The following is a 23,759-nucleotide window of genomic DNA, read 5'->3' as shown; positions in this document are numbered from 1 at the left end:
TCCGAGAAAGAGGAAGAAGAGCTGCTGAACTAGACAATTCTCTGTGGCTCTTTCACAGTCTTCGAAGCCATGGTTTGAAGGCTCCATAGCGTGTGACTAACATATTTGATGCAAAGACCCACTCACTCATGCAGCCTGCTGAATTTGTAGTGAGTGAAGGAAGATAGTCTTGTGGGAATGGCCTCTCTCTGCTAATAACATTAGAGAAATGGAATCAAATGCACGTGGCGTTATTTCTAACTGGTATTATTAGTTTCAGGGTTGTGATGCATGGTATCTATGTTTTAATTAAATAAAAGTTAAACTTTATCCATACAAAGGAGACTTTGGAGCACCACCAGAAGCAAAGGAGCATAATAGAGGCAGAGATCAGGGAGGAGGCAGCAAAGGAATTTAGGTCTCAGGCGGATCGGTGGAAAGCAGAAAGAAATGAACTCCAGTTTCTGTTGCAGGTATTCCTGGTCATGTTCAGCAATGCTACTTTTAGCCGTACTAATGTCTATATGTGATGAACTAAACCTAGCATGCATTTACAGTGGTACCTTGGTTCCCAAACTTAACCCGTTGTGGAAGTCTGTTCCGAAACCAAAGCGTTCCAAAACCAAGGCACACTTTTTACCATAGAAAGTAATGCAAAACGGATTGATCCGTTCCAGACTTTTAAAAACAACCCCTAAAACAGCAATTTAACATGAATTTTGCTGTCTAACAAGACAATTGATCCATAAAATGAAAGCAAAAATCAATGTACTGTACTATAAAATAAATAAAACAGTATTCCAGATGATTAAGATTTTAAAAAAAATCTTACCTGCACTGATGATAGTCATTGTTTGGATGGGGTTTTTTAAATCCATTTCTGCAGTCACACAATCAATCAATCAATCAGTCAATCAATCAATCAATCAATCAATCAGTAGCTGAACTGGGATCCACACAGCCACAAAAACAAATTAACTGAAAAAGCCTCAAAACAAAAAATGCAAAATAAATAGCAAAACAAAATCACCAAATATGAGCTCCAAATATCACCTTGGAACACTTCAGTCGGAAATGGAAGGCTTCAATTACAATTTGTGTGTGTGTGTGTGCAAATTGGCAGCGCAACAGGAAACACAAGGGGACTCAAAACATTCGGCTCCAAAAAAACAAGCCCGAAAACTGGAACACCTACTTCCAATTTTGCAGTGTTTGGGTTCAGAGTTGTTTGTGAACTGGGCTGTTTGAAAATCGAGGTACCACTGTAATTCTTTAAGCGCACTAGATAACATACTTTAACTTATTATTACTGTTAGTCTGAGCCCTTCAGGGACAGTTGGAAATGGAAATGGAAAGCAGATGTCTTTTTGGACTTGCAATGAGAGAGTTCATAAAAGTTGCTACCCCCCCCCGCCTTTTCCTACAGATATTGCCCTACATGCTCCCATGTTTCCAGTACCTAACACTCTGTGACGTTGACCAGGTTTTCTTCTGCTATTTATTTTGACATTTTCCTACTCTACCCTGTGGTGCAACTATGAATGCTGGGTTTTTTTTGGGGGGGGGAACATTTTTTGGGGGGGCTGTCACATTTAACTACACATTAAAATAAGGCAAGATGTGGCCTGGCAAGCTTTTGGTATTAGCGTGTTTTGTGGCTGCTCTGCAAAACGCTTGCCTTCCGTTGTCCACAAACAATCAAACTGCAGGCTTCAAACAGGAAGATCTGATCCTTTTAGCCTTGCCTTTCAAAACAGATTTCAATCATGGCATGCAAATGCTTGCTAGAGAATCACTGGAAATCAGGTTGGGAGGCTGGAGCCAGGGTTTCTGCTTCTTATTGTGGCTTTTTGTGCATGAGCCGTGTGCTCGTGTGCACAACCTCTCCTGGTTCCCAACTGGGAGAAACAAACTTACTCGGAAGCCACAATTAAGCTTGGTTTCCTGTGACCCCCCAACCCAGGATTGTGGTGAGTCGCTCCCTAACAAGCCCGGATTTTTAAACCAATAGCAGATCGCTGTTTCCTGGCTTGTTAGTGAGCAAGAAACCACAATCCCAGAAGCTTAATTGTGGCTTCCGGGTTTGTTTCTTCTGCTTGTATCAAGGGAGGAGGAGGAAGGAGCCAGGAGCAATTGACCAGTATGCTGCGTGTCCACGATAAACCACAATAAGCCAGCAACTCTGATTTATTGTCACATGGAAATGTGGCCAGTGCCTGGTAGCAGACAGAAAGGCAGCCTTGGACCATAAACTGTTTGAAGAGTTGTCCTTTAGAAATAAGGAGAATTAACCATGCTTTTAAGTCGCTCCTTCCACCTGCGGTGTTTATCTGCCTAGTATTCTCTTATCAAAAGACGACCAGAGGTTCTGTAATAAGTGCAACAGCATCATCTTGTGGCCAGAAACACAGCATACCACGGGAGATTTTTAAATTTATTTTTAACACCTGGGTCTGCGGTTCATTGAAGCCCACATAGTTTGGGTCCATTCTGTTTCCCTTCCGTTGAAGTTGTGGTGATAAAATGATTAATTCCAGCTTGAACTGGGCCGTGGAAAAATTTAAAATCCTCAAGTCTCCCCTGGTGTTTCAACTTTCATACTTAGTTGTACCGTCTGAGTGTGAATGAGTCAATTTGGGGATTGCTCCCCTCCTCCCTCCCTCCTATCCTCTGTATCATGGGTAGGTAAACTAGGGGCCAGATCCGACCCAGTCGCCCTCTAAATCCGGCCCGCGGACAGTCCAGGAACCAATGTGTTTTTACATGAGTAGAATGTGTGCTTTTATTTAAAATGCATCTCTGGGTTATTTGTGGGGCATAGGAATTCATTCCCCCCCAAAAAAAATAGTCCGGCCCCCCACAAGGTCTGAGGGACAGTGGACTGGCCCCCTGCTGAAAAAGTTTGCTGACCCCTGCTCTGTATGGATGAGATCCAACGTAACATAACTCATGCAATAAGGTTTCTTTTTCCTCTCTTCCCCATGTGCTCTTGAGTTTGGTAAACTATTTAGGGCAAATGACGGATCCACTCTTATTTTGTGTGTACAGTTGCACCTTGGTTCTTGACTGCCTTGGTACAAGTCCGTTTTGGCTCCTGAACGCTGCAAACTGAGAAGTGTTCCGGTTTGCGAATTTTTTTGGAAGTAGAACATCTGATGCTGCTTCCAATTGAGTGCAGGAAGCTCTTGCAGCCAATTGGGAGCCGTGCCTTGGTTTTCGAACATTTTTGGAAGTTGAACTGACTTCCGGAACGGATTCCTTTTGAGAACCAAGGTACGACTGTAGAAGATGATTTTGTACAGAAACAAAACAAAATACCAATCCCACAGAACCTAGAAGGCCAAGGCCCTAGATCAGTGTTTCAGAACCTGGGTCTCCAGCTGTTTTGGGACTACAAATCCCATCATCCCTGCCCACCGGTCTTGCTAGCTAGGGATGATGGAAGTTGTGGTCCAGAAAGAAGTTGGAGACCCAATTTTGGGAAGCACTGCTCTAGATAATTTATCACCTCCTTACAACCTTACTTTAGTATATAGTGTGTTGCCATCAACCTTTTGATGTACAAGAAACAGCCTAAAGAGGAAGCCTGTTTGTTAGCTTAGTTACGAGGGAGATGGCTCTGATTCTTTAGAGACAGCTTTTCCAAGGCACAGATGGCAGGTGGGTGCTGATTTATGCTTCCTCAGGAACTGAAAACGACGGCTCTGTTTATGTTTCTGAAGTTCAGTTTATTTATATAATGCTGAGAAGCAGATATTGAGAATGGATTGAAATTATCTTCTCCATCTGCTGCTCAAAACTTTGCACATTAGGAATTGCTGGGCTGGTGCCTGCTTCTCTCGAAATGCCTCCTACATTATGGGATATATACGAAGTACAGATTTGAAAAGGAGTTGATTGTATTGGCTTGCACGGTTTCTGCATACCCTGGATGCGCCGTCTTGCTCTCGACCTATGCAAAAGTGGTGGTTATGATTTTTATTACAGCCTGACACATTTGAATCTTTCCTTACTCTCTCGATGTACTGTATAATGTTCCATTTGCTGTGGGTTTTTTTTGGTTTTTTTTGCCTCCCTTTGTTTGTAAAATGGAACTATTTTAAAATTTTGTCGCCAACCACTTTGGCCATCTTTTTGATAGGACAGAAAGGCGGGTTCAAAAACTGTGTTGTTGTTTTTATAAACAGATGGCAGGCTTGTGCTGTCTATTATTTCTGCATCTTTCATGGAGTTCAAACCAGGTGCCTAAATTAACAATGGATGACCCTTCTGACAGCTGCTGTGTGCCTACCCAACAGCATCCAATAGGAAAAACCAGAAATTAGTTTTATTGCATGGTTGGAAATCATTTCTGGCTTTAAAAAATAATATTGGGCATGGTATGTGTGTAAGAGAGAGAGAGAGATACTTATCAGAACCATAGCAAGGGCTGGTAATTTTATTCCTTATTTCACCTAGCTGATGAAAATTGCTGAAAATCCATTGGCACTAACTGTGTGTCAGCGGTGCATGCAGGAACCAGGCCCTGTGACCAACAGGACTTTGCAGGACTGGGGCCTTTCTGAGTTTGTTCTGAAGAGGCAAGGTGTGACCGCACAGGTGAGGCCAATTGGTAACTCACAGCACCTGGTGGCAAGAGCCGGGAAGGGATAGGGATATAAGGTCAGCATTTCCCTTTGGCTCTTTGCCACAGCAACATGTTCCCTGCCTTGCTGCATTTGGCTTCTTGCTTTCTGATCCTTGAACCTCGGCTTTTTGACCCCCTGCTTCTTGATCCTTGGACCCTTGACTTCTTGTTTCTTGATCCTCGGACCCTTTACTTGGTGCCTCCTTGCTTCCTGACCCTCGGACCCTTGGCTTCTTGACTCCTGGCTCCTGGACCCCCATTCCTGCTCCCACCCCGCCATCTTGCCCCCGGTCCTGACGTCCCCTGCCGGGACTTTGATCGCCCGTGAACCGGACCGTGACACTTGGCATGTTCAGGGAGGTAGGAGAGGATATATTATTTAATGAAATCCTTTCTAACTTGCGTTAGCAAGTTCTATATCTTAGCGGAATTTAAACATTCCCCTTTAAACGCATCGCGGTTTGCTTGTTGCAGGCTCGTCTGAGCCTCTCTCTATAGGATTCCTGGTAAGATCTCTTCTTATCCCTCTTAAAAAGAATAGACACGAAAATCTCATTAAAGTCAATATAATAGTTTACTCATATTCATTCAGTTCACAGTTGGATCCCTGAAGGCAGACTTAGGTTACAAAAGAATATATATTCATGTGGAACTATCCCATAAGTGAGTTAGTTCCTAAGTGAGTGCGACTGAGTAGTCACTTCTCCTAAAACACAGAAAAGCCAAATGGAGAAGAGGAGCAAAAGGAGGTGTGCTCACCTGCCCAGATTAGGCCACTCCCACATCTAGTCACATGCAGAGGAAGTTTGTCCCAGCTCGGGAGGAAACGGGAAGTTTTCTCCTGGCTCAGTGATGGCCAAACTTGGCCCTCCAGCTGTTTTTGGACTACAACTCCCATCGTCCCTAGCTAAGAGGACCAGTGGTCAGGGATGATGGGACTTGTAGTCCCAAAACAGCTGGAGGGCCAAGTTTGGCCACCACTGTCCTGGCTGGTACAAAGCAACCCCCTAGCATGTCCATTCTAGGAATGTTTTACTTGTAAGTAAGACTTGATTGAAATCATTTTTTATAGAAAGACTCATTTTTGCTGGTATAATCTTAATATTTACAACCAGATGAAGGTTGCTTTTTTGGAACAATAAGTTTTCAGAGTAGTTTTTATAGTTATATCAGGGTGTTGTCTGTTTTGGGTCTGGGCAGCTGTCAGAACGGAGTGCTCCGAGAATCAAGAAGCGCCTCTATTTGTTCCTAGAACTAAGATATCCTGTTAGTGTGGGAAGCAGGGGTCAAGCTTTCCGCACTGTTGTGTCACGCTGACAATTGTGACGGGATCAGGAGGCCAAGTTGTCGTAAGAGCTCAGACGGTGTGCTTTTTCCTTGTTGCGTTCTTTTAACACACTGGCTCTGGAGGGTTTTTTTTTTCCTTTTCTTTTCCTTGGCTGTGACCCTGCAGCAACCTTTTCCTTGAGCGGACTTGAGTCTGAGATTAAGACCGGGAAGCAGTGCTGCAGGGGAAACTAAACGGGTAGCTGTAAATGCCGCCTTAAGTACCCTGATCTCCAGGACGAAGTCTTATCAGCCCAACGAGCTAATTATATGCGTTTTCCTCCCCGCACAGAGGAGCTAAAACAAGACCAACACATTTAGAAATTAATGAGGGAGAAAGCATCGTATTGGGCAGTTAAGCAGCAGCGGTAAATACATGCCCTGCAGAAGTTGTTTTTTACGAGTGTGCTGAGCACACAGCCAAACTGATAACCAGTGCACAATAGTCTCTCTGCTAAATTGATTGTAATACGTTGCAGGAAGAAGAAGCAGATCTGCAGATCTAGCCTCTTGAGTATTTTGCTCACGGGAAAAAGCCTTTTTGGATTCTTTTTAAAATATATACATAATTTTTATTAAATCTTTCAAATACTTTCAGAAAAACCTTCAAATCAAATCATTACATTATTACATTAGCTGACTTCCCACCCTTGCCTCCCCAGTGGTTTTTTTTTTTTACTTCTGTATTATATTGTTATTGCCAAAAATTTCTTTCTCTATTACAATTACTGTGTCGTTTTTCTATTGCTGCTTTTACCTGAATCCTGACCGTGATTTCATTTGACTTGAATTTTTTTTTAAATAACCCACAAAAGGCCTCCATTCTTCTATCTAAAAATTCATCATTTTATAGCTTTTTTAGATTCTGACGTTTTAGTGTTTGTACATATTTTTCCTACTTTGGGAGGGGTCTCAGTTGAAGCATTTTGTATTAGCTCCGCCATCTTTGTTCTCTCACTCCATTGCTTTTAAAAGGCGCAGAAAAGTAGCAGGTGATGTTCACGACCAGCAAATGATTTGTGGGAAGCGAGGCCTAAATACAAATGCCCGAATTCTCATTTGCGAGGCTTTGCAGTTTGCTTTGCAGGTTGACCTCTCATCTACTGTAAAGGCACACTCTCAGGAAAGGAAGCTGTTCAATGTGTTTGGTTTTACAGTGGTACTTTGGTTCTCAAACGCCTTGGTACACAAACAACTTGGAACCCAAACACTGAAAACCCGGAAGTAAGTGTTTCCGTTTGCAAACTTTTTTCAGAAGCCAAACGTGCTCCGTTTTGAGTGTTACACTAAGATCTGTCTGTTTTTGCTATTTATTTTGCATTTTTGTTTTTGTGGTTCTTCTTGGGGTGTGACTGTGTCAGGAGTGCATGCAGGAGCCAGGCCCTGTGACCAATAGGACTTTGCAGGACTGGGGCCTTCCTAAGTTTGTTCTGAAGAGGCAAGGTGCGGCCGCACAGGTGAGGCCGATTGGTAACTCACAGCACCTGGTGGCCAGAGCCAGGAAGGGATATAAGGTCAGCATGTCCCTTCGGCTCTTTGCCACAGCAACACGTTCCCTGCCTTGCTGCGTTTGGCTTCTTGCTTCCTGATCCTTGAACCTTGGCTTCTTGACTCCTTGCTTCTTGATCCTTGGACCCCTGACTTCATGACTCCTTGCTTTCTGACCCTCGGACTCTTGGCTTTCTGGCTTCTGGACTCCCGTTCCTGCTCCCACCCAGCCATCTGGGCCCCCGGTCCTGACATCCCCAGCTGGGACTTCGATCACCTGTGAACCGGACCATGAAGTGTGTGGAACCCAGACGGATAGCATGTTGGCTTAGGATTGGGGACCTCCAGGTTCAGATCCCACCCCCGCCCCTCAGCCATGAAGCTCACTAGGTAGCGTTGGGCCAGCCATTACTGCAGCCATAAACTGCTCAGGACCGCAATTCCTAAAGGAAAGCCTCTCCCCCACCCGGACCCTGAGATCATCTTCTGAGACCCTTCTTTCTGTGCCTCCTCCTTGTGAGGTCCGGAGAGTGGCAACACAAGAACAGGGCTTTCTCTGCAGTGGCTCCCCGTTTGTGGCATGTTCTACCCAGGAAGGTTCGCCTGGCGCCTTCATTATACACCTTTAGGCACCAGGCAAAAATGTTCCTCTTTAACCAGGTCTTGGGCCGAATAATATTTTACAGCCTTTTAAATGTGACTGTGGGAAGGGAGGGTTACAGTTTTACTGTTTCATTTTATGTACTTGTCTTTATCTTGTATTTCATTCTCCGACCTGCCCTGAGATCTTAGGATGAGGGCGGTACAGTGGTACCTCTGGTTGCAGGCAGGATCCATTCTGGAGCTCTGGTCGGATCCTGAAGTTTCCGCAACTGGAGGGACCGCTTCTGTGCACGCACACGTGGCGGTAGAGCGCTTCTGCACATGTGCATGTGGCAAAACCCCGGAAATATACTTCCGGGTTTGCCGCTCACGTATCCTGAAGTTTGCGGAAGCGGAGGGATACGTAAGCGGAGGTACGACTGTATTTAAATTTTATAAAAACAAATCAATCTAATGTCCCTCAGTGGGAACCATAAACTCCGCATGGAGGTCTGTGGAGGGTAAGGTGGGGTAGAAATAAGTTAATAAGCAATTTATGTATTGCATGTGGAGAAAAAGAATATTCAAGCACATTGCTCCTTACATAGACATGTAAACCAGTTTAGAAGTATGACCTTGAAGCACTTAAAATTAACATGCCTTTGAATCTCTGGGCAACTCTGCCAAACACTTCAGTCCCAAATTCTTATAAGCCTTATTGGTTGCATGCAGTGCTATTCTGCTAGAAAAAGAGGTGCTGGAACTCTTCATGAGCACCTTCCTTATTTAATGGCGCCCACCTGAGAGGGGCCGGAACTAATTAAAAAAAGCTCCGGTTCCATGGAACAGTCTTTCGCATAATTGTGACTAGGACCGCAGCCTTAGGACCAAGGAAGATGGGGCTTTGGGGTGGGTGTGATGCTTGACTGTGTGGTTACTGATGGTAGGGGTCTGAAATGTTCAAGGAACCCCAAAGCAGGCTTTCTCTTTGGTCCTTAGCACTAAGGGGGTCAGGGACACGGGTGGCACTGTGGGTTAAACAACACAGCCTAGGACTTGCCAATCAGAAGGTCGGCGGTTCGAATCCCCACGATGGGGTGAGCTCCCGTTGCTCAGTCCCTGCTCCTGCCAACCTAGCAGTTTGAAGGCACGTCAGGTGCAAGTAGATAAATAGGTACCGCCCTGGCAGGAAGGTAAACGGCGTTTCCGTGCACTGCTCTGGTTCGCCAGAAGTGGCTTAGTCATGCTGGCCACATGACCCAGAAGCTTTACGCCAGCTCCCTCGGACAATAAAGCGAGATGAGTGCCGCAACCCCAGAGTCGGTCAAGACTGGACCTAATGGTCAGGGGTCCCTTTACCTTTACTAAGGGGCTCATCTTTTTTGACTTCTCTGCTTGTGGCTCAAGCAATAATTGCCCTTCCTCTCTCTCTCTCTGTTCTATCAGGACAGCAACAGCGCAATGCAGAGCCTTCACCAGAAAATGCAAGACATGGAGATGCAACACAACAGCTGCGCCGAAGGGCTGAGGCAGCAGGCTAGCGAACTCGATTTCAGCGCCGAGCGAGAGGCCCGGCTTAAGAAAGAGCTTGAGGCAAGTGTCCCCCCCCCCCCCGTTCTCTGAAGTGCTTTGGTGTTGGGGACTGACAGCTTGCCAGCACCTATGGGAAGGTGCCTGTCGGACCATTGCCCTATCCAGCTCAGTACTGTATGCACCATGGGTAGGCAAACTAAGGCCCGGGGGCCGGATCCGGCCCAATCGCCTTCTAAATTTGGCCTGCGGATGTTCTGGAAACATAGCATTTCCCTTTTTTAAAGGGAAATTCCTTTATTCTGAATAGGATTCCTCTCAAGAAAAGGGAAAAGTTGGCAGCTATGTCTGGGAATCAGCGTGTTTTTACATGAGCAGAATGTGTCCTTTTATTTAAAATGCATCTCCGGGTTATTTGTGGGGCATAGGAATTTGTTCATTCCCCCCCCCAAAAAAATAGAGTCTGGCCCCCCACAAGGTCTGAGGGACAGTGGACCGGCCCCCTGCTGAACAAGTTTGCTGACCCCTGGTCTACACCGACCGGCAGCCCTCCAGGATCTCAATATGGATTATCCGTGTATCGTCCAAACCCGGTTTGAAGTCCCTACCATGGTATCTGTTTCATAACCGGCAGTATATCGCAAATCACGATGTTTGGGTGCGTGTTCTGTGCAAAAATCGCAATGTGGGAAAACCGTGAAGCCGTCCAAGGTCTCTGCATAGCTTCATACTTACTTCGGACATCATGATGTGTCTATATATCGCAATGTTTAAAAGGTAAAGGGACCCCTGACCATTAGGTCCAGTCGTGACCAACTCTGGGGTTGCGGTGCTCATCTTGCTTTATTGGCCGAGGGAGCCGGCGTACAACTTCCGGGTCATGTGGCCAGCATGACTAAGCCACTTCTGGCAAACCAGAGCAGCGCACGGAAACGCCGTTTACCTTCCCACCGGAGTGGTACCTATTTATCTACTTGCACTTTGACGTGCTTTCGAACTACTAAGTTGGCAGGAGCTGGGACCAAGCAACGAGAGCTCACCCCGTTGCGTGGATTTGAACCGCCGACCTTCTGATCGGCAAGTCCTAGATTCTGTGGTTTAACCCACAGCGCCACCGGTGATATATATTGCAGTGTTGGAAGCCAGATGTCGCCCAGCCCTATGTGTAAGTGGAGTGCGTGTAAGCACCTGCCACTCTAGTGTGGGGACTTCCAGATGTTGTTGGACTCCAGTTCCCATCAGCCCCAAGCAGCTTGGGCAGTGGTCAAGGATGTTGGGGTGTTGTAGTCCAGCAACTTCTGCAAGGCCACAGGTGAGCTATCTCACCCCTCTTTTTAATTGGAGAGAAAAGCATATGTTTATAATTCTTCAGGGCTGGGAGATGTTGGGCATCTACTGTATTGGCCTGAATATAAGCCTCACTTTCCCTCCAAATTCCCACCGTGAAAAGTTAAAGTGTGGCTTATACTTGCCACCTTACAGTATGCAGCCAGGAGCAGGGAGGAATGGGGTGACTTATATTTGGAGTTTATTCTCTCTTTTTTCCTCTCTCCCCCTCCCCTCCAATTTTAAAGGTGCGGCTTATATTCGGGTGTGGCATATATTTGGGCCAATACGGTACATTTTTTTTTTAAAAAGGCACACTGTTCTGTGATATAGGCTACCCCTTTCTGCCAATATATTTTTGGAAAAAGGTTCAAGCAGATGTTGCAGCAACAAATTGTCGTTTGCAAGGCAGGGTTGTCTTTAAATCCCTAATTAGGCAGCTTTGTAGTCTGAGGTGATGGCAAAGTAGATGAAGCAAAAGGCACCGTGTTTTTGAAAAGTAGTGGAAATGGTTGGTGGAATAGCTTTCTAAACTCTTTTTTTATTATTAAAAAATATAGCAGTTTGAGAGATAGTTAAGCAGAGCACATGTTGACCAGCTGCTATAAGGAAGATTTGTGGTGTTCCTTTGGTGCCCTCTGGTGGGTGTAGAAAGGAAATGTCACTGGTTGGAAAGTAATGGTGATTTCAAGAGAACATAAGATAATATTGGCTGGAAGCCTCACATCCTTTCCTCCAGCGTGGCCTTTTGGGATGATTGCAGGAAGTCCCACATGGAGGGCATGAAGGCAGTAGCTTTCCTGTGCTGTTTGCCTTTCAGCAGCTGGTTTCTGAGCTTGGAGGTTCACATATTACTTTTTTCTATTTGTTAAACCTTCCCACCCCCACCCCCATTTCGTCTAAAGACAAACCAAAAACAGAGCAGTTTGAAAACAGCAAATTCTCCATTGCAAGTGCAATAGTAAATTCCAGTTTCCAGTAAAACACAGAATAAAAAAACAGAGGAATCTTGTCTGCTTATTTTAAAAATACAGAGAGGCTTTCTTCTGCGCACAGGGTTTCATGTAGCCATTTTTCTTCATGTTTTTTCATGACATCCTTACAAGATACAGTGGTATCTCGGGTTAAGTACTTAATTCATTCTGGAGGTCCGTACTTAACCTGAAACTGTTCTTAACCTGAGGTACCACTTTAGCTAATGGGGCCTCCTGCTGCTGCTGCTGCTGCGCCACCGGAGCACGATTTCTGTTCTCATCCTGAAGCAAAGTTCTTAACCTGAAGCACTATTTCTGGCTTAGCGGATTCTGTAACCTGAAGCGTATGTAACCTGAAGCATAGGTAACCCGAGGTACCACTGTACTTCAGCTGTGCCGGAAGTGATATATACAAAGCGTAAGGAAGCTTTGTACTGGCAGGAGTAAAATAAGAAGTAAGCCTAAGAAATGTTCATTTTCTTCCCTTTGCCCTCTTTTTGTGTGTGGTAGAGCCACACAATTTGCTGTTGCGGCTCACTCCCCAGTATACCCAAGGCCTGAAATCTCAGAGAGCCACTGTTGGCCCAGGGGAACAGTAGATGGACCAGTTGTCTTGCTTGGTACAATCTTGCTTCCTAATCTGCGGACTCGATAGCGTAGTTTCATTTAAAAGAATAACGAAGGTGTTACATGGGTTCTGGGGGGCAGAACCCAACCTTGCGCGAGCGAACTTCTTGCCTGGTGCAGTGGGACTTCGTCGTCCCCCCCCCCCGGCTAAAGTTCCCTGTGCACCCCCAGAACCTGCCCTGAGGGGTCCCCAAATGCTATGGAGCAGATTTTGAGAGTCCTTGAAGGCTGTAAGAGGAAGGAGATGGAAGGCCTGTTGTGTGAGCGGATGTTCGTTCTTCTAGTGCACAGACAATTTTGGATTCAACCCTCTGCCTTGTAGCTTGAGTTCTTCTACTCAGTGACCTGAGTCAATGACTCAATCCAGAGACAGTTGGCTGTGTCCCATTGAAATCACCAGGGCTTAGTTTCGTCCCTGCTAAGTTGCCTTGTTGGCTAACACCATGAAACGTGATGAGATTTCTACAGATTGAGGTCATATTTAATCCAGTATCCTATGCTTTATTGGTAAGCATCCATAATTTAACTATCACCTTTCAAATCACAAGTAGACTACAGTGGTACCTCGGGTTAAGAACTTAATTCGTTCTGTAGGTCCGTTCTTAACCTGAAACTGTTCTTACCCTGAGGTACCACTTTAGCTAATGGGCCCTCCCGTTGCTGCCGCACGATTTCTGTTCTCATCCTGAAGCAAAGTTCTTAACCCGAGGTACTATTTCTGGGTTAGTGGAGTCTGCAACCTGAAGTGTTTGTAACCCAAGGTTACAGTCGTACCTCAGGTTACAGATGCTTTGGGTTGCACGTTTTTGGGTTGTGCACCACGCCAAACCCGGATGTACCGGAACAGGTTACCGTATTTTTCGCCCTATAAGACGCACTTTCCCCCCTCCAAAAATGAAGGGGGAATGTGTGTGCGTCCTATGGGGCGAATGCAGGCTTCAGGAAGCTCTCCGCAAGCCTTGGGAGCCCGCGGGAGTTCCCCTCGGGCTCCGTAGGCTTGCGGATAGCAGCCTGCATCTTGAAGCCCGGGGTGCGCTGCACAGCGCGCCCCGGGCTTCGGTTCCCCAACCTGGTTTGGAGGCTGGCGGCGGGGAGAAGCGCGCTTCTCCCCGCCGCCAGCCCCACAAGCTCGGGGGACAGCGGGGAGGCGGAGCGCCACCATCCAGCTGTTCCCCGACCTGGTTTGGGCTTCAGGCAGATATCCGCAAGGCGTGGGAGCCCGGTGGGAGCCCCCTGTTCTGGGGTCGGGGGAAGCTCGGGCTTCCCCGCCCCAGCCCCGCGCCTGGGGGGAAAATAATTTTTTCCCCCATTCCCCCCCCAAAAAACTAGGTGCGTTCTATCGGCTGGTGCGCCCTATGGGGCAAAAAATACGGTACTTCTGGGTTTCGGCGCTTGCGCATGCACAGAAACACCAAATTGCAACCCGTGCATGCGCAGACGCGGCGCTGCGGGTTGCGAACGTCCCTCCCGCACTGATCACGTTCACAACCCAAACGTCTACTGTATTGGATTGTAGCTCTTTTATGCTTTGGTGGAGGTCTTGATAGAACAATCATTTGGAGTTTGGGACACCCTTTTCCGCTTAAATGTTCCTTTGCACCTTTTAACCAGAAGATGGCCAATGTGCTATTTTATTTATTAGTGTAAGACCAGGCATTCACAGGACCTATGAATGTTTTGTAGCATACTTTCGCCTTTTTATTATTATTTTTAGTCTTGTCACGCTTTGGTCTGAAAATGCAAAAAGTGTAAAATAGAATGCAAAATGTAAATTAAGAGTGCCCCAAAATGGGTTGAGGAAAGTATGTTCAGAACATTAGTGGGTGGAGAAAGATGGACCTATGGTTTTTGCTCAAACCAAATTTTGGGGTCGTTCAGTTTCGTGACTGAAGGGGCTTCCAGTTCAATTAGCTTGTGACCTATAGCACCTTCTGTGATCTAATTCCTGCTACAGTGGTGCCTCGCAAGACGAAAAAAATTCGTTCCGTGAGTCTTTTCGTCTTGCGATGTTTTTCGTCTTGCGAAGCACGGTCCGTCGCAACTGCGCCTGTTCAAGCGTCTTTAAGAAAAAAGCGCAAGACGTTTTCGTCTTGCGAAGCAAGCCCATAGGGAAATTCGTCTAGCAAAGCAACGCAAAACCAAAAAACCCTTTCGTCTAGCGAGTTTTTCGTCTTGCGGGGCACCACTGTATAGCTCTCACTATTACTTTCTGTTGGCCAAGCTGGCTGAGACTGATGGGATTTGGAGTCCTACAACATCTGGGGGAAGACGTGTCTGTGACATGGTCTATCAGCTGCTGAGCTTATTTAAGCAATGTGTGCTATAAATAGACACATCCCTCCAGCCTCCCTCAGGATTTTTCTATATTGATGTTAGCATGCGCTGTCAGATCTGTTGGATAAACAAATTCTGGGTTGCTTACATAAGCCAGCAGGCCCGGTGCTTTGCCGGTGGTCCTGAAGACCTTATATATAAGACCTTATTTCTTTACCATTGACGCTCCTGAAACCTTGACTGTGCCAGTTGGGTCTATGGTGATATCCTTCATTGTGGATTGTGCTCTAATATGCAGTAAATGTGTCTCTGTGTCATGTGACTTCAGAAGCCACAGAGAAATCATAAATCGATATTTCCCAACTTTGTAAAGAATCAGGAACAGAATCTTAAGCTGTACTGTGGAGACATGGGTTCCTGGTCAAATGATGAAGGCTTTAATTTAATAAGTTTTTTTAAAAAACGTTTGATATTTATACAAGAGTATTCAAGGCTGTTTAACATCCAACCATTTCCTCGTTCTTAATAGTTTATTAAAGTCTTCACGAATTGACTGATATAGTAAGATTAAAGCCAGTGAATACAGTCAAGAAGGAATGGAAGTGCTTGAAGGATTATTTAGAAACACAAGGTTCTAATGTAAAAATTTGGCTGTGTCTAGAATGACCTCGTGAATGGAAAAGGGGAAACGTATATATATACAGTGGTGCCTTGCAAGACGAAATTAATCCGTTCCGCGAGTCTCTTCGTCTTGCGGTTTTTTCGTCTTGCGAAGCAACCCTATTAGCGGCTTAGCGGCTATTAACGGCTTAGCAGCTTTAAGAAAAAGGAAACAAACTTGCAAGAACTCGCAAGCCCATAGGGAAATTCGTCTTGCAGAACGACTCAAAAAACGGAAAACTCTTTCGTCTAGCGAGTTTTTCGTCTTGCGAGGCATTCGTCTTGCGGGGCACCACTGTATGTGTGTGTGTACACAACCCCCCCGTATTTTTCGCTCTATAAGATGCACCAGACCACAAGACGCACCTAGTTTTTGGAGGAGGAAAACAAGAAAAAAATTATTCTGAATCTCAGAAGCTAGAACAGCAAGAGGGATCGCTGCGCAGCGAAAGCAGCAACCCCTCTTGCTGTTCTGGCTTCTGGGATAGCTGCACAGCCTGCATTCACTCCATAAGACGCACACACATTTCCCCTTACTTTTTAGGAGGGAAAAAGTCTCATAGAGCAAAAAATACGGTATGTATATACTCACACATATCTATATATAAGATGAAAATAATACTGAAATACAGATAACTTATGAAATGTGAAAGGAAGTGTTGTGAAAGTGATGGAAGTCTATTACTATTATTTTGTAAAATAGTGTTTATTGTATTGAAATATTATACTTTTCTTTATTCTTTTATTGTCTGCTTTTCTTCACTATTTTTTTCTTTTCTTTATCCCCCCCCCCATTTCCTTTTTCTTTATATTATTCTTTCTGTATGGTTTGGTATTGATGTATTTACTTTGCCATAAAAATTCTAATAAAAAATAAAAGTCTTCACAAATGCCAATAAATGGCCTTCCTGTCATTTTCTCTTCCCTAAAGGAGCCCAGCTCCGTTTTTATAGAAAAATAGCATGTGCATTGAGAGTTTTCAAAATACTATTGGCAGACAGGGGAAGTATCAGAAGAGTGATGAGTAAACATAGATCAGAAGGCAAATAGGGAGGATTTCTTTGCCATAAAAAATTAAGACGAGTTATCAAGTGGGCCTCCTTAAAAAGACATTGGATCGTTAGTATATTATAATATTGTAACTCGGATTCTATGAAATTTATTATAGAAGTTGGCACCCTGGGACGCGGGTGGCGCTGTGGTGCAAACCACTGAGCCTTGGGCTTGCTGATCGGAAGGTCGGTGGTTTGAATCCCTGTGACAGGAGGGGCTCCTGTTGTACGGTCCCAGCTCCTGCCAACCTAGCAGTTCGAAAGCACAAAGTGCAAGTAGGTAAATAGGTACCGCTCCGGCGGGAAGGTAAACGGTGTTTCCATGCACTGCTCTGGTTTCACCAGAAGCTGCTTAGTCATGCTTAGCCAGAAATCTAAGCTGACCAGAAGTCAGCTTAGCCACATGACCTGGGGAACTGTCTGTGGACAAACGTCGGCTCCCTCGGCCAGTAAAGCGAGATGAGTGCCGCAACCCCAGAGTCGTTCATGACTGGACTTAATTGTCAGGGGTCCTTTACCTTTAGCTTTTTATTATAGAAGTTGGCACCACCACTGAAAGCCCTCCCTCCATACAGCAAGGAACTTGAATTCCTAATAAAAATAACTTTGAGGATTGCATGGGAGAAGATGATCTGCCAGTTGTGCTTAGCACGGGACATTCAATATCAAGACTATCATCCTTAAGAGATCCAGAACCTAACTAAAAGCCAATGCATTGAGGTAGATTTGGCTTAATACGCTCTCTTTGGTCATCTCATAGATTGAGGGTAGCTCAGTTATTAAACTATCTTCAAGAGCCATTCCAAGTAGATTGCACTGAAGTAATAGTAGTAGTAGGGACGCGGGTGGTGCTGTGGGTTAAACCACAGAGCCTAGGACTTGCTGATCAGAAGGTCGGCGGTTTGAATTCCCGCGACAGGGTGAGTTCCCGTTGCTCGGTCCCTGCTCCTGCCAACCTAGCAGTTCGAAAGCACGTCAAAGTGCAAGTAGATAAATAGGTACCACTCCGGCGGGAAGGTAAACGGAGTTTCCGTGCGCTGCTCCGGTTCGCCAGAAGCGTCTTAGTCATGCTGGCCACATGACCCGGAAGCTGTATGCTGGCTCTCTCGGCCAATAAAGCGAGATGAGCGCCGCAACCCCAGAGTCGGTCACGACTGGACCTAATGGTCAGGGGTCCCTTTACCTTTGCTAGTAGTAGTAGTAATATATTTATATGCTGCTCATCTAACTTGGTTTCCCCAGCCACTCTGGGTGGCTTCCAACAAATTATAAAACCACAGTAAAATACCAAACATTAAAAACTTTTTCATACGCAGCTGCCTTCAGGTGTCTTCTAAAAGTTGTGTGGTTTTTTATTTCCTTGACATAAGATTGGAGGGCGTTCCACAGGGCGGGCACCACCACCGAGAAGGCCCTCTGCCTGGTTCCCTGTTGCTTCACTTCTGACACTGAGGGAACCACCAGAAGGCCCTCGGAGCCGGACGCCCATGTCCGGACTGAACGATGGGGGTGGAGACACTCCTTTGGGTATACTGAGGTGAAACGGTTTAGAGCTTTTAAGGTCAGCACCAATGTGTTGAACTGTGTTCGCAAACACACAACGTTGCAATCTATCCAAGAAGTACTTGAGATAGATTTCCAGGGTGTTTGCATCTTTAACCAGCTTGAAATTTCTGTTTTTAGGCAGCTACATTGAGAATAAAGAAACTGGAAGAAAACGTCGAGGCAGAGAGAGCGGCACATCTGGAATCAAAATTTAATTCTGAAATAATCCAGGTAAATCTGTGACAGCCGTTAGGTGGAGCAGACTAATGCATCCTAAGCTACGTCTCACCTGAATATTTAACACAGTAGTTTTATTAACAAAATGTGGTATTAGGGGCAAACATGATAGCTTTATGCTGTGGGTGGCATCACAGAGATGCCTTTTGCTGCTGTACCAGCTTGGCATCCCAGCTTGGCACAGGGTGCTGTCACAGTGCCACAGAGGTGCCCCAGGGCAACAGTTATTCCCTCTGAAATCAAACCTTTATTTCCCTTTCTCTGATCATGATTTGGGGGTTGTCAACAGTCTATATTGGGATGGCCAACTTCTTACAAAATTAAAAACTGGCAGTGATCTACCCCCATTTTTGGTGGGTTCAGGTCGAAGTTTTTGACTTTTTTTGGGGAAGGAAAGCCCCGTTTTTGGGAGGTTCAGGGCAAAGTTGTTCAGCTTTTTCTAAGGGAGGGGGAAAAAATAGCCCCACTGAGTAAAGTCTGTCTTCCATTCTGCAGATTGTGCAACAATGGGGGGCGGGGTGAGGGGGCAGGGCCTAATTCTGTTTTACCAATGCTAATGAAAGGGACCCAGCGATCGACCGTGATCTACCAAAACCTCCGTGGGATCTACCGGTAGATCACAATCGACCTGTTGGGCATCCCTGGTCTATATGATTGCACTCGCTTTCTCTCCTGTGCCTTCATTCTCCAGCATAAATTTGCCCTTCCCTTCTCCTGCTAAGTATAATTTGATGCAATGTATTCACTGACAACAGCCATGCTAATGCTAGCAAGCATTGCTCCTGATCCAATGCCAGTTTCAAACCCTGATTTCAATTTCTGAGTAAAAAAAATAAACACTGGTTAGTACTGACCATGGTTAATGTGAGCACAGAACCATGGTCAAGGGGAGGGAAAATTCATTCTAAGTGCATTCAATGGAATGTGTTTGGAAATTCTTTTCTGACCTTCAAACTATTGGAACGAAGATCTCAAGCATCCTGCTCACTCAGGAAGATGGCATGCTCCTGTTTTAACTCTTTGCATATTCAGATGAACACTTGGGCGTGACATTTAAACGTAACCAGGGTTTGCTCTTCACCGTAACCATGGTTAAGGAATGAGTAAGCACACATGCACTCGTATTAAGTGTATTAAAAGCCCATCAGCACTGATACAGTTATTGTCTTCCCTAAAAATTAACGTGCTGTAGAGCAAGAAAACACAGCCCTTCTTGGAGTGTTGATTGACGGATTCTTATTACATTGCAGTTAAGAATTCGAGACCTTGAAGGGGCTTTGCAGGTGGAGAAGGCCAGCCAAGCAGAAGCGCTTTCTGACTTGGAAATGATCAAAGGCAAATTTAGAGAAGTGGAAAATGCCTATGACAGAGAGAAGCGCAACGCTCATGAGAGCGTCGAAAAACTCAATCGGTAGGTCTCTCATTTCCTGGTTCAGAATTTGTATTAGTTGCTTTGGACAGTGGACTAATCGTTCATATTATATAGTATAGAGCTGAGTGTTTCCTTACTTTTAACACAGTGTTGGGAAACCTTGGCCCTCTAGATGTCTCTGAGCTACAACTCCAATAATCCCTGGTCATTGGCCAGGCTTGCTGGGACTGATGGGAGTTGTAGTTCAGCAACATTTAGAGGGTAAAAATTTCCTCCTATCGGTTTAGCAGGTTAACGTGATGTAGTGGATGTAGATGTGAGACTACATTCTGAGGGAATGCAGCCCTCGATAGGAAAAAGGTTTCCTAGGTATGTGTGAACAGGGAACAGATATTAGCCTGTGGGGCATTCAAAGATAATTTAAGCCTCACGTGTAAAAACATCTGTAATGCTGGCCCCACCAGCATTATCCACCATATTTAATAGCAGTCAGTGGAGATGAGTGAGAATTTGTTGGGCCCAGAAATTGTTGTCTTCCGGGGTATCCACTTGATGATGTTTAAATTCACATTAAGTGACATTATATTAATCATAAATTTTTTGAGAGTGTTCTAATTCCCACAGGGATGCAATTATGGGGAAGATGTAAGAGGAGTGGAGCAGAGTGCAAAAGCCACTGTGGCTTGTGCTCATCATGCTAAACTGGAACATGGGGGGTCTGGGGTCTTCCAGATGTTTTTGGGCTATAACTCGCATTCTCACTGACCATTCCCCATGCTGGTTTTGGCTGTTGGGAGTTGGAGTCCAGCAGTATCTAGAAGACCACAGGCTTCCTATTTTTGCGGCAAACCGTGGTTTAGTGTGACATCTGAATTGTGCCACCCTGAACACAAAGTTCCACAGCCTCGACGTTTCATGATAGTACTAGCAGGCATAGTTGGATGGGAGAGGTAACTTTTCTTTCGGTGACCAACCAAAATATAAAGGGGATAACCATGGTTCTGCTTGGACATTTAAGGTTGTCAGTGTGCCAGTATACTTAATTTTAATTTATAACTGGATTTTTGTTTTCTTGCAAGACGTTCTGATATGGATGCAGCCTTCCCTTCAGGTAGTTCGTACATGGTTTGGCATCCGTTTTATTCCTGTCACACCTCCCCATTCTGATCCTCGGTTTTGACAACCTTTGTGTTACATATTTTCACTACTTTCATGCTGTTCCCTGGTTTGAGTCTGCATATTTTCCTTTATCTTCAAACTTGTCATTCCTTCCATAAAATATCTTCATACTGGTCTTATGCAAATTAAACCTTACTGTTGTGTCAACCGGCTGAGATGAGCATTGTTTTTCAGTGAATGCTGAAAATACCTCCTTGTAGCTGACCTGAGAATACAGTGGTACCTCTGGTTGCGAACAGGATCTGTTCCGGAGCCCTGTTCGCAACATGAGCAGAACGCAACCCGTGTCTGCGCGGGTCGTGATTCGCCGCTTCTGCGCATGCACATGATGTCATTTTGAGCGTCTGCGCATACGCAAGCGGCAAAACCTGAAAGTAACCCTTTCCGGAACTTCCGGGTTGCCGTGGGACGCAACCTGAAAAGATTTAACCTGAAGCAAACGCAACAAGAGGTATGACTGTAATTAAAATACTTCTCTTAGAACTGTAGCATTCAGTTTTTGAAATTACAATATTTTTTGTGGCATGTGTTTTTAGTGCATGTGTAGATAGGTACCACAGTGAACCTGGTTTGACTATCATTGCTCATTAATGTTCCCTAGACCAGATGGGTAGGAGATTGCCTGCTCTTGATGTGTTTACACTTCCTCTGAATACCTTTTGCTGTCGCTTGAGGCTCAGGTGGCCTCAGTGGCCCAGAGTGCCTTCCATCAGCTTTGGCTGGTGGCCCAGTTATGCCCCTATCTGGACAGGGACAGTCTAACTTCAGTTGTCTAAGCTCTGGTAACCTCAAGGTTAGATTATGGTTTGAGCATATTACATCGATCCTGGTCCCACTGCACTGGCTACCAATTGGTTTCCGGGCCCAATTCAAAGTGCTGGTTTTGACCTATAAAGCCTTAAACAGCTCAGGACCGCAATACCTCAAGGACCACCTCTTTACATATGAACCTACCCTGACCCTGAGATCATCTTCTGAGGTCCTTCTTCCTATTCCGCCTTCATGTGAGGTCTGGAGGGTGGCAACATGAGAACGGAGCCTTCTCCGCAGTGGCTCCCCATCTGTAGAATGCTCTCCCCAGGGAAGTTTGCCAGGCACCTTCATTATACACTTTTAGGCGCCAGGCAAAAACGGTCCTTTTAAACTAGGCCTTTGGTTGATCTGTTTGACATCCTATGCCGTTTTAAAATGTGGGGTTTTTTGGGGGGGGATGTTATTGGGTTGTTGTTTTTGTTTTATATTTTATATTTAGATTTTGTTTAGTGAACCGCCCTGAGACCTCTGGGTATAGGGCGGTATATATAAACTGAATAAACAATAATAATAATTTTCAGTGCTATGGAAATTTCCAGCTTAATTGAATGGCAATATATTGCATCCATGTTGTATAAATTGTCTGTTATGCAAAACCGCAATATTGTTTAGGACTGCAGCAAATCCGACACTTTTAGCACTTCATCAATGTTTTTCTGATTTTGTTGAGCTTTGTTGGTTGTTTTTTTAGTAAAAAATCCACTAAATTCATACAACATATGACAGTCGAATATTAGTTGTTTAAAGTGTTTCTGAAAATTCTGTTCCGTCTTTCAGCCTGGAAAGGGAGTACGTCTCCATAAACAAGCAGCTAAATGACGAGCTGGAAGAGAAGAAGAAAGCAATTACAGACCTCTCAGAGAGACTCCTGGATAATGAAAAAAGTTACAAAGAATTACAGGATGAACTTGTATTGGTAAGAAGCCCTGGGGCATTTTCTTTATTGGTCCAAATGATGCTTTAGATGTTGCTATGTTTGCGCAATGGTGTTGTCATGCATGCTCGGGATGGAGGTTGAAAAATGGAAGGCCTGCAGGTGGCTTGGTGAACATGACAGCTCATGGATGTTTCGCTCAGAAGGATGGCGGTTTTAGGGAGTTGCATGCAGCTTTCGTTCTTGCATTGCACAACTGAAAACAGATCTGCAGCCACTGGGTTGTTTTCAGTACCAAGAACCATTTAGCATGCATCACCTTTTATTGGGGTTCCTCTGAAACTTTAAAATATCTGCGTTTCTCAAGTCACTTGTGCAACTCAAACAGATTCCATTTCATGGGAAAATACTAACGTTGCGTGTTGTAATGAAGCATTGAACTTGCTCTGAATTTTCCACATCCGATATATTTTGAACAAAGCAATAGGTTTTTTAAAAAATAAACTTAGCTGTTTGAAATTTCATTTTACGTAACATCTCCCCCCCCGGCCCTCCCCCCAAATAACGCCTGCCTAAACTGGAATGTGGCTGTCATGAAGTTTGTGCCATGTTTGCTATGTGTATTTTGAACATGCTGGGGGGGCGGACAAACGTACAGTCGCAACTTGGTTCTCAAACGCCTTGTGACTTGAACGTTTTGGCTCCGGAACGCCGCAAAGCCGGAAGTGAGTGTTCTGGTTTGTGAACGTTTTTCGGTAGCCGAACGTGCGACGCGGCTTACGCTTGAGTGCAGGAAGTTCCTGCAGCCAATTGGAAGCCGCGCCTTGGTTTCCGAACATTTTCGGAAGTTGAATGGACTTCCGGAACGGATTCAGTTTGAGAACCAAGGTACGACTGTACTGTTGACATTTCCATTCTACCTTAAGGAACAGGCGTGTGGAATTGCTGCATGTCACGTCTGTTTACGTTCCAGCACAGCTTGCTGGGAACTTCCGTTATGTGTATAGCTTTTGCTTTTAGCTGTTCTCTCTGAGATGACGTAAGAGAGAGAGAAGACATGTTTCTTTGTCCTGATTTATTATTCCCCTATTCTGTGTGTGCAGTTGGATCTGCTGATAGTGTGCCCTGGCTTTGAAGCCCGTGTTGCTGATTTACATTGGAGCAGAAGTGATGGTCTTCACGGTGGGACGGCTGGAAGGAGACGGCCCAGCCAGGGCTAGCCAGCTGGCCTCCTGGCCCTCTGCATTCTGACATGTACATGGTTTAATTTTGGCTTGCCATTAACATTGATCAC

General features: G+C 45.2%; 1 protein-coding gene across 1 annotated transcript in view; it reads left to right on the top strand.

The window, feature by feature from the left end:
• The window catches only part of CCDC171 (coiled-coil domain containing 171), a 204,891-nt gene that overhangs the window by 11,103 nt on the left and 170,029 nt on the right, over window positions 1-23,759 (top strand). Inside the window, exons 6-10 of the mRNA XM_082206189.1 lie at window positions 321-452; window positions 9,449-9,599; window positions 18,133-18,221; window positions 19,478-19,638; window positions 22,369-22,507. Of these exons, the coding sequence (XP_082062315.1) occupies window positions 321-452; window positions 9,449-9,599; window positions 18,133-18,221; window positions 19,478-19,638; window positions 22,369-22,507 (672 nt within the window). The remainder of the gene's footprint in view (window positions 1-320; window positions 453-9,448; window positions 9,600-18,132; window positions 18,222-19,477; window positions 19,639-22,368; window positions 22,508-23,759) is intronic.

This window comes from Podarcis vaucheri (assembly GCF_965113315.1).
Source record: "Podarcis vaucheri genome assembly, chromosome: 17".
In the NCBI taxonomy this organism is placed as follows: domain Eukaryota; kingdom Metazoa; phylum Chordata; class Lepidosauria; order Squamata; family Lacertidae; genus Podarcis; species Podarcis vaucheri.
The sequence above is the reverse complement of the archived record's forward strand: the minus strand, read 5'-3'. Positions and strand labels throughout refer to the sequence as shown.